The sequence below is a fragment of the Neophocaena asiaeorientalis genome, unplaced genomic scaffold (assembly GCF_003031525.2).
Source record: "Neophocaena asiaeorientalis asiaeorientalis breed wild unplaced genomic scaffold, Neophocaena_asiaeorientalis_V1.1 scaffold432, whole genome shotgun sequence".
Lineage (NCBI taxonomy): Eukaryota > Metazoa > Chordata > Mammalia > Artiodactyla > Phocoenidae > Neophocaena > Neophocaena asiaeorientalis.
This window is the reverse complement of record NW_020174549.1, coordinates 453562-473161: the sequence shown is the minus strand read 5'-3', so window position 1 is coordinate 473161 and position 19600 is coordinate 453562. Positions and strand designations below refer to the sequence as shown.

The 19600-nt window shown below is 38.6% G+C and overlaps 1 protein-coding gene across 2 annotated transcripts in view; it reads left to right on the top strand.

Moving 5' to 3' along the window:
- Window positions 1-10919: 10919 nt before the first annotated feature.
- Window positions 10920-19600, top strand: part of HSDL2 (hydroxysteroid dehydrogenase like 2) — a 69177-nt gene continuing 60496 nt past the window's right edge. The window contains exon 1 of one of the 2 annotated variants that reach the window (XM_024757273.1): window positions 10920-11066. In XM_024757273.1, the coding sequence (XP_024613041.1) occupies window positions 11050-11066 (17 nt within the window). In that variant the 5' untranslated portion in view covers window positions 10920-11049. The remainder of the gene's footprint in view (window positions 11067-19600) is intronic. The other variant, XM_024757272.1, reaches the window with a different exon arrangement.

Sequence of the window (19600 nt, the reverse complement as noted above, 5' to 3'; positions counted from 1 at the left end):
TCCCAGCCTAAAGAAGTGACGTACCACGTATGGAATAGAAGACACTAAATTCTAAAGATATAGTTTCCCAAAGTGATCTATGGATTCAAAGCAATCCCAAGCAATATTCCCAGGAATCTGATGAAATGATTTCTAGAATAAGACAATCTTGAAGAATAACAATGTGAGAGGATTTGCCTCACCAAATCTTAAAATTTATAAAGTCAAATAATCAAGAAAAATGTAGTATTGCCATAGGGATAGACTAATTATTTAATGGAACAGATATGGGTATATATGAAAACTTGATGTAGGACACAGAAGGCATTTAGATCAATGGGGAAAAGAGTGGAAGTTTATCTCTACCTCATTACAAATATATTAATAGATATCAACCTCATACCCACATACAATGAGCAGCTCTAGGTGACTCAAAAAGGAAAGGCAAAATTTTTAAGCTTTTAGAATAACATTTAGGAGACTATCTTTATGACTTCAGGATAGAAAATGAGTTCTTAAACATAATTCCAATTTAAAGACATCCACACTTGAGTAATTCCACTCCTATATGTACATAACCTAGAGAAACTTGAAATGTGCACTATGAAAGCATATTCATAGCACCACTGTTCTATATAATAAACATGATATGCAAATAACCCAAATGTCCATCAACAAGAGAGATGGGCAAATAAATTGTGGCATAGTCACACAATGGAATAGTATACAGCAGTGAAAAATGAATAAACTACAATAGGCAATGCTATGGATAAATCAAAATACTGAAGGAAAAAGCAAATCAGGGACTTCCCTGGCAGTCCAGTGATTAAGACTCTGCATTCTGGGGGCACAGGTTCAATACCTGGTTGGGGAACTAAGATCCCACATGTTGTGCAGCGTGGCCAAAAAAACCCAAAAAACAACAAAAAAAGTAAATCTGAGAAAACTATACATACTAAGATACCATTTCTATAAAGTTAAAAAGGAAGCACAACCAAGCAAAGCTAACCAATATATTGTGTACACACACACACACACACACACACACACACACAATTTTATAAAGGATGACAAGGGAAAGATAAACACAAAACTCAATGGTTACTACTCGGGAAGAGGCAGGGAGATGGAATCCAGAGAAGCACATGACTCATCATTTTCAGTCCTTTAGCTGGGTGATGGTTTCACAGGTGTTTATTGTTATCTCATAATTTACATATATATCATACATATTTTGAATGTATCTTATACACACACACACACACACACACACACACACACAATCTAGCCTGTTTCTGTCAGCATTGATATAGGTCCCCAAACCTCATCAATTAGGGCAGCATTTTTCAGCCTCAGCACATTTTGGATGGGATATTCTCGGGAGGATGGGATGTACTGTTCTGTGTATTATAGCATGTTTAGTGGCATCCCTGGACTCTATTCACTAGATGCCAATAACATCCCCCACACAAATGTGACAACTAAGAATGTTTCCAGATATTCACAAATATTCCCTGGGATGCAAGTTCCATTAAGAATTATTGCCTTAGGGATATCCGTATTTTCTTCCAATTAATCCAATCATTTAAAATGGTGGGTTTTTAAAAATTTATGTAGCATTATTATAAGGTTTAAAAATTTTTAAATAGGCTTTATTTTTTGAATTTTATTTTATTTATTTTTTTTACAGCAGGTTTTTTTACAGAGACTTCTTATATGCCCTACACCCAGTTTCTATGGTTAACATCTTACATTAGTAGGATACATTTGTTACAATTAATGAACCAATATTAATACATTGTTATTAACTATCATCCATACTTTATTAAGATATCATTAGTTTTTACTTAATGTTGTTTTTCTGTTCCAGGATCCCATCCAAGATACCATATTACATTTAGTCATCATATCCCCTTAGGATCCTCTTAGCTGTGACAGTTTCTCAGACTTTCCTTCTTTTTGATGACCTTGACAGTTTTGAGGAGTACTGGTTAGGTATTTTGTAGAATGTCCTTCAGTTGCAATTTGTCTTATATTTTTCTCACAATTAGACTAGAGTTATAGGTTTTGGGGAGGTTTACAGAGAAAAAGTACCATTTCATCACATCATTATCAACCTGGCTTATCACAGTTGATGTTGACTTTGATCACCTGACTGAGCTGCTGTTTATCAGCTTTCTTCACTGTAAAGTTATTTTTTTCCCCTTTTCATACTGTACTCTTTGGAAAGAAGTCACTATATACAGACCACACTCAAGGAATGGAGAGTTATTCTGTACCTCCTTGAGGAGGCTGTATTTACAGAAATTATTTCGCATTCTTCTGTACAGGAATTCTGTCATTTCTCCTCATTTTTAATTCAATCATATGATTATATCACTATCAACTCATGGATATTTATTTTATACTTTGATTATAATCCAGTACCACTTTATTTTGTTGCTCAAAGTGTTTCAGTTTTAGCCATTGAGAGATCTTTCAGTTGACTTCTGTACTCCTTTGACATACCTCCATCAATGTGGGGTGTTTTGTTTGGGGTTTGTTTGTTGATCTGTTTTGAGTACTCCCTTACTTTCTGGCACTACAAGATGCTCCAGGATCATCTTGTATATTTTCTGCCCCAGTCCTAAAATGAGTCATTACTCCAAGGAACCCTGGTTCCTTTTATTGGAGTATAGGGTTAGAAACCAAGATCTGAGTATGAGACGTGCTCATTTCTACTGGAAATAAGATTTAAAAGAAAAAAAATCTTTTTTTAGTTTGAGTGTTTTGGAGAGACCCATCCTGTTGTAGGATTTTTATCTTATAATCAGTGTTTATTTACTCTGCTCAGTTTACTTTGGTCAACAATTGCACACCTGTCTTGCAGGTCATTATTAACTCTTCAGCAGCCCCTAACTTCCAAGTTTCAGTTATGGGTCAGGAAACTGAGTCCTGGAAAACCAAAATGTGTGTCATATTGTCTCTTCTTCAGTTCTACCTTTTTTTTTGTTTGTTTTTTTTTTTTTTAGCTGTACGCGGGCCTCTCACTGTTGTGGCCTCTCCCGTTGCAGAGCACAGGCTCCGGACGCGCAGGCTCAGCGGCCATGGCTCACGGGCACAGCCGCTGCGCGGCATGTGGGATCTTCCCGGACCGGGGCACAAACCCGTGTCCCCTGCATCAGCAGGCGGACTCTCAACCACTGCGCCACGAGGGAAGCCCCAGTTCTACCTTCTTTACCATCTTGGAATAGACCTCCCAAGGGTGGCATTCTTAATTTTTCCCTGGTCCACCCAAGTCACTAGTCCTTATTTCTTCAAATTTCAGATTACTGCTGGACTTTTAGGACAATCTCATTTACTTTCTAAAAAATGGCACTGAGTTATTACTTAGAAGAAATGCTTGTCAAATCTCACTGCTTTCCTTAATTTGGATACAAATTGGAAGTATTCTTCATAGTTTTTGGTAGGGTTGTGTCAGTTTCCTAGTTTCATTATACTTGAAATTTCTTCTCTGATTTAGGTTCATTTTTGTTCACTTCCCTGGAAGTTTTGTAACAATTAATGACTTTGATTAAATATTTCCATTCTTCTCAAGCAGCCTTGAATACTGTCTTTCACCAGCCCTTATCATGACTCTCCCTTAACTTACCTATTCCTAACCAGTTAACTAATGTGTGATTCACCCCAATGTTTTCAAAGGAGCGGAGGTGGAGGAATAGCTGTGAGTAGGATAGCAGAAGAAAAAGGACAAGTCCTTTTTTTCTCCCTTTCCAAGAACCTGTTACCTATAACTCTTGTGCGCTGAAGTTAGCTTCCTATAATAAGAGTTGATGTGCCTTTCCTTGGTATTCCATTTGTCTACAGATATATGAAGTTGATACATATTATAGATGCCTATAATATTGTAAATGTTCTTCTATGGGACCAAATAGTCCCTTCTTAGGAATCTGAGACCATATCTTTAATAGGATATATAAGTTTTATTTGCGACTAGAACAAGGCCTTTGCTTTGGCCATTAACTGAAACCTTCCCCTAAATTTTTTTTTCTTTTTCCCCTAAAATTTTTGATATAACTATTTAACAAGGAGTCAGATGGATTGGTTAGAGTATATCTATTTTATTTTTACTTATTTGCCCTTTGTGGAAATAGTCTTGTGCAAAAATCTGATCATAGTTTACAAGGTCAGTGGAAAGGTTCCTGCGATGCCAGACGACTGGATAGAACTACTGCCCTCCCTCCCCAGTATGGTTCTAAAAGATGTTTACTTCATATGATCCTGCAGGGCACCAGGCAAATATTCAACCTTGAACAGGCAAACAAGCAAAAGGTCAGTAGCAGAAAAGCAAAACAAAAGAACAATCTGGAGGACTTCTCTATGAGAATATGTTGCTCATGTAACTGGAAAAGCAAATCTCCTGAAAGCCATATACTCACATAATAGAACAAAAAGGAGACTGGATCTTTGATGAACATGGTGGAGGATTACTTGTATCAGAGGATAATGTCTTCATATAGCCTGTCTTCTACTGGAGCAGTAGGAGTATGAGACCTTAACCAAGAATTTAATTTAGTAGAGGGTAGTAGGAGGATGACACCTACAAGAATTTAATTTGGCATAGAGGAAAGACATGCGGTAATTCCAAAGTTTGGTATTTGTGTAGCAAAGTAGTGGCCATTAAGAGATAGATGGCTCAATTATGGGACTGATTCTTAAGCTAACTTCAAATGTCTTTTTTTTTTTAAATGCCTGGTAGGCACAGTTTGAAAGCTAGAAGATTAAAAAATAACTGGTATTGTTCTGCAATATAAAATCATCAAATGCTATCTTTATAGTGAGCAGGGTTGAAGCTATGTTGATAACAGAAGAATCAAATATTTCTCTTTCTCAGCTTGGAAAGAGTACGTGCATTCACAGTAGAGTACTGTGTCTCCAAATTAATGCCTGAGTTTGGGAGGTGTGGGTGTGTTTGACATAACAGTCACTTACTGGACCCCAGGAAGAATTAGGGGGAAATATCTCCAAGGGAATTGGACTTGGAACACCTACACCCACCGTGGACTCTCTTGCTAAAGTCATATTCTAAATAGAATGGGTAATTTATGCTTGGGAAAATGTTTGGCTTAGGAAAAGAGGATGGATCTTAATATATGAGACCAACTCCTGTGAGCAGGGCATGGGATTTCCTGAAAGGGGGTAGAGATATTAAAGACAATTTTAAAGAAGGAAATTTGAACAAAACTGATACTCTCAGGGAGAAAAGCAGATATGAAGACGAGGAGCAACGCTAGCGATTTGGCTGTGTTCAAGAGGGAACCCCTTGCAGTGGTTTATAGTCTTTTGATACTTTTGCATTTAAGAGTTAGGTCCAGATGCATGTAACAGAAAATGAAAAATAACAGTGCCTTAAACTAGATAAAAATTTATTTATCACGCAAAAGAAGCCTAGAAGTAATGGTTTCAGGGCTGTTATGGCACTCCATGTTCGTCAAAGTCTCCTTTTTGTTCTATTATGTGAGTATATGGCTTTCAGTCTTAAGGTCACAAAATGTCTGGAAGCCCTTTAAAGAAGTTTTCCCAAAGTCCTCCCCAACATCTTCCGCTTACTTCATTAGCCATAATTTGGTCACATGGACACCCCTAGTTGCAGGGGAGGCTTGAGAGATTCACTGCTTTTGCTGGGCATACTGCCGCCTCTAATAATAGAGATATACTGTTAATAAGAAGTGGAGAATGTGTAATGGGTAGGTAGTTGACATAGCAGTTGTTATATAAAGTTATTATTTATATATATATATAGATATATAGATAGATAGTAATTCCCTCATATAAACCTCAACTCTTTGACAAAGAGTTGTGTGGGGATGGTGTAGTAGACAAACCAGTGGGCTTCCCTGGTGGCACAGTGGTTAAGAATCCACCTGCCAATGCAGGGGACACGGGTTTGAGCCCTGGTCTGGGAAGATCCCACATGCTGCGGAGCATCTAAGCCCATGCGCCACAACTACTGAGCCTGCGCTCTACAGCCCGCAAGCCACAACTACTGAGACCATGTGCCACAACTACAGAAGCCCATGCGCCTAGAGCCTGTGCTCCACAACAGAAGCCACCACAATGAGAAGCCCATGCACCACAACGAAGAGTAGCCCCTGCTCACCACAACTAGAGAAAGCCCACACGCAGCAACAAAGACCCAACACAGCCAAAAATAAATATTTTTTAAAAGGAAAAAAACCCAAAAAACAAGCCAACAGAGCAAAAAAGTGGAATATGGCGTGGTCCACACACCCACTCCACTACTTGCACTCATGAGAGGGAGCAGTTGTCTGCTGAGGGAACTGTTTCCTGGAATTCTACAAGATGGCCAAGCTGCAAAGTGAGGAAAACCCACAGTGTGCCTTTGAGCAGGGGGAGAATTAGAAAGCTAGGTGGGAGACTCAGGAGGGTTCTGAGACAACTGCTCCCCAACCCCAAACTTTCTTTCATATGTTATAGGAGAAAGTTCACCCTTGAAGGAGCTATGGAAAGGGGAAGGCTAGTTCCACTCGTGGTTGCAAGATAGATGCAGCTGTTCCAAGCATCACATCCAGAAATAACAATAGAAGAAAAGAGGCAATCTATTCTGTGGTCTCTTTAAGAAAGAAAAAACTTTAAGAAAACCTTTCCCAGCAGACCTCACATTTGCCAGAACTAGAAAACACCAGCTGCTAAACAAGGCATTGACTGGTGAACAATGATGTACACACAAAGGCTTTTATTGCAATATTGTTTATAATATAGACAATATTGAAACACCTTAAAATGTCCATCACAAATGGTAAAATTAATATGGAGTATATTCATGTAAAAGAAAACTATGCACCTAAGATAGGCTGGGAACTGGGATGTGGGACCCTTTACTGGACAAATGTCTCCTCCAGCAACAGAATACAGAGAAACTATAAGGGATTAAAAATAACTGCATGCATGGCAGTGGAGTGATTAAGAACAATGTTACAAAAAGGCCACAAACCGACTGCCACTTGTGAAGTGCCTGGAGCAGAAGCAGGGTACTGCGCATGATCCCTGCACACAGCACCACCACGGGGGTGGGCAGACCATCTAAGCCACCCCTGCTGCCTGATTCACCATCTGCCCCTACCCTCGCTCTATTTAAGGAACCAGCCCACCCTCCTTGGAGAGTGAGCAAGGGCACCTGTTTCTTGTTTTCACTCCCAATAAAGCCTTGCCTGAATTTCTCCTCTGGCCTCTTATCAATTTCTATTGATTAAAGAGTCCAAGGACCCAGGTTGGTAACACACCTATCAAAAAAAAAAGTTAAGGTGAACTTTTGGGTATAAACTTGGAAAGATGTTTATGATACATTAAGTAAAACAAAAAAAGTTTCCAAAACAATAGAATATATATAATTTCCCCTATGCTTTTTAAAAATCAATCAAAACCTATATAAAAATTTCAAAGTCTTAAAGGATACATGCCGAACTGTTAACAGTGATTATCTCTGAAGGGTGATATTAGAAACTTTCACTTTCTTTAGATGTTGGCTTATCAGAAAAATATAGACATTAAAATACAGCAATGAAGTTAATATCCAACATTTACTAATTAAATGATTGGCAACAATTCACTGAGCAATAAAAGGTGCAGTTAGGGGTCCTATTGGGAAGATTTGGTACCTTGTCAGAAGCAACTGCTATACCCTCAAAACCCCAAGGATTTCCCTTGGGGTGAAAGGAATGGAAAGTTTCAACAGATCTCTGACTCTTCCAATGTGCTTGAAAGCATCTGCTGTTAGTCACATTGGATTGCTGGCCTTTGACCAGCAGTTAGTAATTTTATATTTGACTGAAGAAGCCTAGAATATCTTAAAAAGCAAGTTGAAAAATCACAACGGCAAATTACAACACACTAAAGCAGTGTTTTCCAAATGGTAGGTTATGATCCAAGAATGAGGCATTGAAATAACTTTGTAGGTTATGATCAACTTTAAAAAAAAAACCAAAAAACGGGGTACTACATAATAGATTCAAATAAAATAGAAAACCGTGTACAGGGTCTGGATGAGAAATTTATGTATGTGGGCTGTGGTCAACAAATTTGAATTCTACACTGCATTCTACACTTTAAGAAAATATACCCTGGGCTTCCCTGGTGGCGCAGTGGTTGGGAGTCCGCCTGTCGATGCAGGGGACACGGGTTTGTGCCCCGGTCCGGGAGGATCCCGCATGCCGCGGAGCGGCTGGCCCCGTGAGCCATGGCCGCTGAGCCTGCGCGTCCGGAGCCTGTGCTCCCCAACGGGAGAGGCCACAACAGTGAGAGGCCCGCGTACCGCAAAAAAAAAAAAAAAAAAAAAAAAAAAAAGAAAATATACCCTTATGCAAGGTCAGGGTTAGAAGTCCTAATTTGACAGTAAGATTAAACTTGTTTTCAGTGTCATATCCTTTGATATTTCAATTCAAGTTGGCATTTTCAGTCTCCTATGTATTTGAAAAGCACTTTTTAAAATTGGAGAATTAAACTTGATAGGCTTTTTTTTGGCTGTGCCACGCGGCTTTTGGGATCTTAGTTCCCCGATCAGGGATCAAATCCCCACCCTCAGCAGTGAGAGCGCAGAGTCCTAACCACTGGACCGCCAGGGAAGTCCCAAACTTGATAGACTGTATTTATTTATTTATTATTTATTTATTTGGCTGCGCCAGGTCTTAGTTGTGGCACGCTGGATCTTTGTTGTGGCATGCGGGATCTTTTGTTGCGGTGCTTGGGCTCAGTAGTTGTGGCACAAGGGCTTAGTTGCCCCACAGCATGTGGGATCTCAGTTCCCTGACCAGGGATCAAAACTGGAAGGCGGATTCTTAACCACTGGACCACCAGGGGAGTCCCTTGATAGACTTTAGAAGTCACAAAAAGTGAAGGTGACTATTTTATGACAATTTGTTCTAATGATAAAAAGTATTTCTTTAAGGAATTTAAAATTTATGCCTCCTCTTATTTCCCCTTTATGAGGGTCCTATAAGGAACCTCATGCTATTTTTGGCTTAATCGAAGTCAGATTATAACGTCACAATATTGTTAATAAATTAACATTTTGCAGTATTGTATAACTGTGAATTTTAAAATACCAGTGCCATCTAGTGGTTACTCTCAAGAAGTTTCCTCTCTCTTGGTTATACACTCAAGAGTGGAATTGCTCTTTTGTAGGTAGATACCCAGTAGCTGGTAACCATACTTTAACCTTTGGGGGAACTGCAAAACTGTTTTCCAAAGTGACTGTGCCATTTTACATTCCCACCAGCAATGTATGAGGGTTCCAATTTCTCTACATCTTGGCCAACACTTACTATTTTCCATCTTTTCTATTATAGCTATCCTAGTGGATGTAAAGTGGAATCTCACTGGTTTTGATTTGTATTTCCCTAATAACTATTGCTATTGGGCATCTTTTCATGTGCTTGCTTGTTCGTTTATCTTCTTTGGAGAAATGTCTATTGAGGTCCTTTGCTCACGTTTAAATTGGAGGTTCATCTTTTTGTTGCTGAGTTGTAAAAGTTCTTTATAGATTCTGGATACTAGACATTGTTAGATATATGATTTGCAAATATTTTCTTTCATTCTGTAGGTAGCCTTCACTTTCTTGAATGAGTGGAGAGTAAGATTTTTCATCTAACAGTCCCTATCAACACTCTCTAAAACACCTAACATTTACAATAGTCTTCTAAAGAACTCATTAGTGGGGACTTCCCTGGCGGTCCAGTGGTTAAGAATCTGGGCTTCCACTGCAGGGGGCACACGTCTGATCCCTGGTCGGGGAACTAAAAGCCCCTATGCCGGCCAGTGCGGCCAAATAATAAATAAATAAGAAGATAACCTTTAAGAAAAAAAAAAACACATTGGTTACTCCTTGTTCCTTCTACATAAGGAGAGAACGTGCCCTTTTTTGACCCACTGTATCTCCAGTGACCAGCACCCACTCGGTGCTAATATTTCTTGAATAAGTAAATTCCTCCGGAGTCTCTAAGGACCGTATCACAGATCTCAAATTCAAATGCCTATGAGACTGGCAAGTGATATAAATGAATAAATAGAGACATTTAGGGCCTGTAATAAAAGAGAGAGTACATATCCTATTTCCAGGTTACTTTTTTTTTTTTTTTCAGGTTACTTTATCTACTCACATAACCTCATCATCCTGCTCTACCTCTTCAAAATAGAATTTCTTCACGTCTACCTAAAAATATTATGCCGGTCTCTAGTTCATTAGAGTAGCTGAGTTATGTCCAAGTTATACTACCAAAAGCAATACCGGCTCCCAGAATTCACCTTATTCCACCACTGAGTCTGGGAATTTCCTCGCCGAGATATTGGCTAAGAGTCGAAAAATCAGAGTTAACTTAGTTCTTCGGTGCGACTATTGCAGATCTCTGATCCAGAAGCTGCCCCTCACCCCAGAGCTGTTTATCTATAATCTGGCCGGCTTTAGTCCAGATTCCGCGGGAGAGTCGAAATGCGCCGCTGGCCGGAAGAGTGCTTATCTGCCCAGGAAAAGCGTTCCTAAGAGGGGCCTCCGAGGGCGCGCGTGCAGCTGGGCAGGCGTCCAGGTGCCGGCGTGGACGGCGAGGGGACCGAGAGCCAAAGTCCGCTGAGAAGCCGCACCTCAGCCCTCAAGGTCCCTGGTGCACGACTCAAACGCCCCCCACGCCCCCAACCCGGCAAAGGAACTCAGCGCTGCGGCGAGGAACCCTTCACAGGCCAGGGAAAGGTGTACTCAGCGGCTGACGCGTCCAGCATTCTAGCGGCGGGCTGGAGACCAATTGTCACCGTAGAGCCCCCGCAAGAGGGGCGGGGCGGAGTTGTCTCGCAGCGCTTGCGCTTAGGGTCGGTTTCCAGGGGCCAGGCAGGCGGGAGGCGGAAACCAGCGCCGAGCGCCACGGAGGCCCACTGCGTGCGCAGGCGCACTCAGCCACCTTCCGTTTCTTGGAGCGCCCAATTCCCCCGCAGACCTCGGGGCGGGGCCAAGTGCGGGGAGAAGTCACCCTCTCAGTATCCGCTACCTGAGGCCGTTGTCGCCACCGCCTCCAATCTGCAACAGTCATGTTGCCCAACACGGGGTAAGGGGAATCGGGAGCCGCGGGGAAGAAACCCCGCCGGGCGAAGTGGATGGCATGGGTGGCCCGGCCCCCGCGGTGGGAGGGTTAATGAAGCTGCCCGGCGAGGTCTGGAACGCTGGTCCGCGCTGGACACAGTGTTCCTCGAATCTGCGGTAACTTGTGAAGAGTAACGCAGAGTTGTGTACTTCAGGGTGGTAGTCATGTTACAGTCTCTTCCACAGGTAAAGGATCCAGAGTGAGGTGTCCCGCCGACCCCAAGGCGGGTCCCACTTTGGGTTTAGCAGTAGCTGCGTGCCTTGCTGAAGGCCGCGAGTTCTAGGTGAAAGGTCACTGGAACACGGGTGCGCCTAATGAGTCTCCACTTATTCGGAACGCTCGATTCTGGAAGAAGAAAATAATGGGGTGTTTAAAAAGGGATTTCAAATTAGTGACAAACTAAACTAATCTTAAAATATGGGTATCTTTGGGGGGGGACTTTTTTTCACTTTTAAAAGATATGTAGTTGTAAAATACACATAAGGAATAATTTGCCACCTTAACCATTTTTAAGTGTACGGTTGGTTAAGTAGTGTTAAGTATGTTTGCATTGTTGTGCAACTAATTTGCAGAACTTTTTCGACTTGAGAAACAAACTCTATACCAGTTAAACTGCTCCTCCACCCCCGTCTCATTCTGTTTTGTTTCTATACTGTATGGGTGTTTTGAGCTGAGTGCCAAGTCCGTTCTGTAATTTGCTTGAAACATATAGGTACGTTGCCAAAACACTTAAACAGCTCAGAAGGTTGAGTTTCCTTATCCTTAACTCAGCCTCCTACTTACTCTCTAGTAGGTTTCCAAAAATATTCTGTGCATTTATAAATATATTTGGGTACAGAGTCCTAAACACGCACACACACCCCACTTTAAAAAATAGTAGCAAAGTCCCTTCTGGGCCTTGGTATTTTTAGCTAATATGTCTTGGAACGTATTTTCAGTACATGTTGATCTTTCTCCCTTTTAATAGTTACATGGTGTTCTGTTTGTTTAACCAACCCCCTGTCATTGGATACCAGATTATTTCTAGTTTTTTGTTACTCCTTCTTTGCTGCAATGATTATCCTTGTATTCACCTGTTTGCACATATTTGAGTGTATCCATATGATAAATTCTTGGAAATGAAGCTGTTGGATCAAAGAGTATAGGCAATTAAAATTTTGATAGCTAATACCAATAGCCTTCCAAAGAGATTGCACATCCAAAAGGATGAATGAGATTTCCTAGTCCAACATGTTGGCAAACAGCAAAATGTTTGATAATAAAAATATTTGTTTTGATAATAAAAATCTAACTAGAGAAAAAAATGGCACCTCATTATAGTTAAAATTTGTATCAAAGAGTGAGGATGAGGATCTTTTTATATGTTTAAAGCAGCAGTTCTCATCAAGGAGCAATTTTGACCCCCATAGGACATTTGGCAATATCTGGGAACATTTTTGATTGTCACAATTGAGGGGGGTTGCTACTGGTGTCTAATAGGTGGAGTCCAGAGATGCTGGTAAACATAATGGACAGGATAGCCCCCTTCAACAAAGAATTATCTTGTCCAAAATGTCTTTAGTAGTGTAGAGATTGAGAAATCCTGGTTTAAAGCCAGCTGTGTATCTTTTTCTTTGCCTGGCTTACACAATTAGGTTTTTGGTTGATCTCTAAGCTCTCTAGTGTGAAAATATTTGTTCTATATCATATGTGTTAGAAATGTTTTTCTCTGTTTTTTTTTTTTTTGGGGGTACGCGGGCCCCTCACCGCTGTGGCCTCTCCTGTTGTGGAGCACAGGCTCCGGACGCGCAGGCTCAGCGGCCATGGCTCACGGGCTCAGTTGCTCCGTGGCATGTGGGGTCTTCCCGGACCGGGGCACGAACCCGTGTCCCCTGCATCGGCAGGCGGACTCGCAACCACTGCGCCACCAGGGAAGCCCTTTCTCCGTTTTTATCATTGCATCGAGTTTGATTATCCAATTTGTTTACCATGCAGAAACATGTCCTTTTATCAAGTCAGAGTTATCAGTCTATTCTTTTTTATTTTTGGCTGCACCCTGTGGCATGCGGATCTTAGTTCCCCGACCAGAGATAAACCTGCGCCCTTGGCAGTGAAAGCACAGAGTCCTAACCACTGGACGGCCAGGGAATTCCCCTCAATCTATTCTTTTAAAGTTTTTGTGTTTTTGTGACAAAGCTATAAGGCCATCTTAAACTAAGTTTTTTGTTTTATAATTTTTAAGTATTCTTTTAGTATTTCTGTGGGTTTTTTTCCCCACTCAGATTTTTATCTACCTGAAATGAAATACTGTTTTGCATACTATTTTGGCATAGGAAGTGAGTTAGGAAACCCACTTATTTTGGTTCAGGTGGCTGGCTGTGCAGTTGTTCCAGCACCATTGGCTGACTAGTTATTTTTTTCTTTCTATTAGAAATTCCACCTCTGAATTCTTGTATATCTAGGGGTCTTTTTAAAAATTCTATTACGTTGGTCTGTCTATTCATGTAGCAGTACTAAACTATTTTAATTGCTCTAGTTTTATAAAATGCTTTAGTATCTTGGAAAGCTAGTTCCTGCCTCATTTGGATTTCTTCTCAGAATTTTAAGTGATTGTTTTTCTTTCCTAAAGTTAAAAGTTTCATCAAACAAAGTTAACTTTGTTAACTTTGTTAACTAAACAAAGTTAAAAGTTTCATCACATTTACCATGATTTTGAGGTCCCAGAGAATTTTGGTAAATTGTAGTGTAGGTTAACTCTACTTCAGCAAGTTTTAGGCGTCTACCAATAGTACTGAGGAATTTGGAACCTTTTTTCTATCTTGCCTTTTATACTCTGGTTCTAATGCTTTACAGATGGAGGAGTTCCTTAGTAGTACTAAGGCCCGGTCTTCAGGTTAAGAGGAAAGCTGCCTTTGCCCTTCTTTCTGCCAATTCCTGAGACCTTGAGCATGAAAATGTCCTTTATCCTACTGGGAATGAATCCAACTAAACCAAAGGCAAAGGGGTAGAGCTTTTTTTTTTTCTCTCTTTGCTTCCTCATTTTTAAAAAAAAATTATTTAAAAATTTGTTTTTATTTATTTATTTTATTGAAGTATAGCTTATTTATAATGTGTTAATTTCTGCTGTATAGCAAAGTAATTCAGCGATACATATATCACACACATGCATTCTTTTTCATATTCTTTTCCATTATGGTTTATCACAGGATATTGAATATAGTTCCCTGTGCTATATAGAACCTTGTTGTTTATCCATCCTGTATATAATAGTTTGCATCTGCTAGGGATAGGGCTTTTTAAAGCAACAATTGGGACATTTCCATTTAAATACTCACGTTTAAAAAAATCATTTTAACACTTATGCATACTCCCTTTTGTAAAAAAAGAAGGGAAAATTATACACACATACACATATGATGTGTCTTATGTATGTGTGTGTGTTTGCATATTTTTCAAAACAAAAATATGAGAAGGATAAGCTAGAAATTAAGGAATCTAGTTACCTATAGGCAAGGGATTGAACTTCTTTGAATATACACATTTATAAGTTTTGACTTTTAAATCATGTATATGTTTTACAACATCCCTCATCAAAGATGAGGGGAAAGAGGTAAGCTAAAATGGAATGCTACCATAAACAGGAACTTAACTATATGTCAAGTTTTTCACATAAACATACATAGAAAAATAATTCAATTAATTCTTCTTTATACTTTTAGCTCTCCAGTTAAAGATTGTTTATTTGCTTATCTATTTATTTATTATTTATTTTGGCTGCGCCAGGTCTTAGTTGCAGCACGCAGGATCTTTGTTACAGCATGCAGCCTTCTTAGTTGCGGCACGAATAATTTTAACATAGTAATTTGTACACTCTTAGAGGGATTTGCTCTAAAGACAAAAAGAGTGCAAAGAGGGACTGCCCTGGTGGTGCAGTGGATAAGACTCCGCGCTCCCAATGCAGGGGACCCAGGTTTGATCCCTGGTCAGGGAACTAGATCCCACATGCATGCCGCAACTAAGGAGCCCGCCTGCTGCAACTAAGACCGAGCGCAACCAAATAAATGAATGAATAAATAAATAATGAGAGGAGAATGGGGAGCATCTATGCAAAAAAAAGTATAACTTTAAAAGAAAAAAAACAGTGCAAAGAAATCTTGAACTTTACTTAGTAGATTTATTATTGGTAGTGGTATTAGTGTAGTGATTTGAATACTATTGTATCTTACAGTATACAGTGTACCTTCCTCTTGTTGGTCTGCTTCTTTAATAGAAGAACAGATGAGGATCCTTACTCCTCTCAGCCACGGGCCAGAGTGCTACTGGAGTCTTTTTCTATCCCCTAAACTGGCTCTGGGGGCTCTTGTCCTTTTTTCTTTCAGAAAGCCATGTCTCTGTCAGAATCCCATTCTTGTCAAAAAAACTGTTAAAGTCTTGGATTTCTGTTTATCATATTTAACCTAGAAAGTTTAACATGTATGTAACTTACCAATGTCTAAAGTAAAAAAGTTTTACCATTTTCCCAAACAATACAAGTACCTAGAAAAGTTGAACTCCAGTCACTCAGTTTTTAACTTATGTTATTGTAACAATATATTTTAATTCTATCTTTTTAATCTCCAAAATACTATTATTTATATTATTATAATTATCATTATAAATACTTTTTTAGATTTCCATACTTAATTTACTAATATCTTTGGCTTTTATTCCTTCTAGCACCTCAGACCTTCAATCTGGGAACACTTTTCTTCTTTCTGTAGTGAATAAGGCATGAGAAAGAAAGAAAAAATATTTGGATTGGACTGAAAGAAACAATGCTGTCATTATTTGCAGATAATATGATTACATAGAAAACCAAAATAATGTATAACTAAATTATTAGATTTAATAAGAGTTTGACAAATTTTCAGGATACAAAAGTCAATGAGGAGAATTCGATTTCTGCACACAAGCAAAAATCAACAAGAAATACAGTACAATGGCAGTAAAAACGAGAAGTTCAAAATCCAGAATATGGGCTGTACTACAGGACAAATGATCTATATTTTTCAGCCAATAAATGGCATAAGGAAAATGGAAAGGGGAGCTGTTATAGATTAAAAGAGACTTATAAGATATACAGGCATACCTAGTTTTATTGTTTTTAACCTTTATTGTGCTTTGCAGATATTGTGTGTTTTACAAACTGAAAGTTTGTGGCAACTGTGCTTTGATGGTTAGCATTTTTTAGCAATGAAGTATTTTTTATTTAAGATATGTACATTTTTTTTAGACGTAGTACTATTGCACACTTAACAGAGTACAGTGTAGACATAACAGTTATATGCACTGGGAAACCAAAAAATTTGTGTGACTTGCTTTATTTCAATATTCACTTTATTGTAGTGGTTTGGAACTGAACTTACAATATCTCGAGGTATGTCTGTAACAAATTAATGCAATGTGAAGTCCTGACAGGATCCTGATTTGATCAAACCAACTGTAAAAAGACATTTTTGAGATAGTTGTTAAACTTTGCATATGGATAGGTACTAGTTGATATTGAGGAATTATTGTCAATTTTTTAGTTGTGATAATGATATTGTTATATAAAAGTTAGAAATGCATACTGAAGCATTTATAGGTGAGATTATATGACTTCTGAGATTGGCTTTCTGATTATCACTTTCAAATTTTGATAATTGTTGAATTGTTAAATAAAAATGGGAGCTTATTTTAGTATTTTCTCCATTTTTGAATATATTTGAAAACATCATAATACAAATTAAAAAATGGTCTTTAAGCATCTTTGCGTTGTTAGTTGCAAGGGAAAGAATAGTAATTACACAGTGGAAAAATCTGATAACCCATGGTTGGATGGCCAAAATTAACATTACATTTGATTACAGAGAGACACTGTGTAGTTTCAGGTGTGAAATAGAGAGCAATACCATGTTAATGGATTGGAGCACTCAGTGTCATAAAGATGTCAGTTCTTCCCACATTGAATTCTAGATTCAGTACAGTTTCTATCAAAATCCCAACTGATTTTGCTTGTGCAATTAAATAAGCTGATTCTAAAATATATGTGGAAAGACAAAGGTCCAAGTGTATCCAAGAAAGCTGTTATATTTAAGACAGTGCAATCCATGTAGCCAAATGGAGCAGAATAGAGAGCCTAGAAACAGATCTGTATATTTAGGGAGACTCAGTCTATGACAAAGCTGACATTAAAGATCTGTGGGAATGATGGACTTTTCAGACTGGGACAGTTGGTTAGCCATATGGGGGAAAATGTAGTTGGATCCCTACCTCAATTCATATACAAAAATTCATTCTATGTAGATTAAAGACAAAAATTTAAAAGATAAACCATAAAATTTTTGGAAGAAAATTAATACAATTGTGGTTACAGATAGATTTCTTAATCCCAAAAGCATTGGCTGTAAAAGAAAAGATTCATAAATTCTGCTATATGAAAATAATTTCTGCTCATCAAAATATACTATAATTGTGAAAAGGAAGCCACAAATGAAAAGATTTTAAGTCTTTAAAAGCTTATAGACTTTTATGAGTCATTAGGAAAAAAGTCAACCATGTAGAAAGATGAGCAAAATAAATTAATAGGAATTACTCAGAAGAAGGAACATAGTGACTATTAACATGAAAATATATTCACCCTTATTAGTAATAAGGGAAATGTAAATTAAAACCATACTGAGATACTATTTCATAGGTACCAGATTGTCAAAAATTTTAAATGTCTGACATCCAGTGTTGGGGAGGTGTGGAGCTGCAGGAACTCGTACTCATATATTGCTGCTGGTAGGAATTTTAACCACTTTGAAGGAGGTTTGGCATTATTTGGGAAAGTTGAACTTCAGCATGTGTTTCAGTTACCTATTGCTTTAACAAACCACCCTAAAACTTAATGGTTTGAAATGAGAATGCTTTATTATTATTCACACTTCTCTGGGTTGACTGGGTTCTTCTGCTCTATATAGTATAAGTTGAAGTCATTCATATGGCTCCTTTTAGCTGGGTTCTTGACTGGGGCTGAAACATCCTAAATGACTTCTTACCCTCCAGGGCCTCTCTCCCATGGCCTCTCATCAGTTGATAATCTGTCTCTCTTCTTTACAGCATAGCATTTGGCTTCCAGGAGAAAATGGAAACTACCAGCCATTTTATAGCATGGTCTTGGAAATTCAAGAATATCATTTCATCATATTCTATTGCTCAAAAAAGTCATAAGGTGAACCCAGACTCAAGGGGAAGGGGAAAATATACTCCTTCTCTTGATGGAAGGGATGCCAAAGGATTTGTGGTCATGTTTAATCTACAACTGTGTCCTGTAATCCGGCAGGTTCACCCGTAGGTGTATGCCCTAGAGAAACTCATGCACCTGTGACTGGAAAAAGTGTACAAGATTATTTTTAGCACCATTGTTCATAATAGAAAAAAAAAAACCTGGAAACGATCCCCAAAGTCCATAAACAGTAGAATGAATAAGTACTTTATAGTATGTTCATATGTGAAATATTGTATATTAATTAAAATAAGTGTAACTATTTGCAGCAAAATATGGGTAAGTCTCCAAACCATGTTTCGTGAAAGAAGCAAGTCATAGAGTAACATATACTGTATGAATCTATTATATAAAGTTCAACATTAGGCAAAAATTAAAGTTTATTGTTCAGATCATGGTTAGGCAAACTTTATCTGTAAAGGTCCAGATAGTAAATATTTTAGATTTCCTGGGCAAGAGGCAAAATTGGAGATACTATGTAGGTGTAAGAGATGTATCTATAACATCACATATAAGAGATGTATGTATAATGAGAGAAAACCAATTTCCACGGTATTTTTTAATTGGTGAAATTCAAAATAAGTACTTTTTTTGTAATACATATCTACTAGTGACAAGAATGAAATTCTTTTCTGGGGAGAAGGAAGAGTGTGTTGGTTTCCTAGGGCTGCCGTAACAAAATACCACCAATTGAGTGGCTTTAAACAAATTTATTTTCTTAAAGTTCTGGAGGCTGGAAGTATGACATCCAGGTGTTAGCAGGGCCATGCTCTGAAATTCTGGGTAGAATTCTTCCTTACCTCTTCCTAGCTTCTGGTGATAGCTGGCAGTCCTTGTGTTCTTAGCTTGTAGCTGTTTTGTTCCTGTCTCTGCCTCTGTCATCATGTGGTATCCTCCTTGTGTGTCTGTCTTTACACACACGTCTTTCCTCCTCTTAAAGAGACACCAGTCATATTGGATTAAGGATCCACCCTACTCCAGTATGACCTCATTATAACTAATCACATCTGCAATAACCCTGTTTCCAAATAAGGTCTCATTCGGGGGTACTGGAGGTTAGGATTTCAACATATCCTAACATTTTGGTAGATATAATTCAATCTGTGACAGGGAGGTACAATTGTATTTTGGTGAATACAGTTCAATCCATAACAGGGAGATAATGTTTTGCTTAATTGGGGTTCAAAATTGGTGTTCCCTATCATCAAGTTGATCATAAATGTTCATCTGT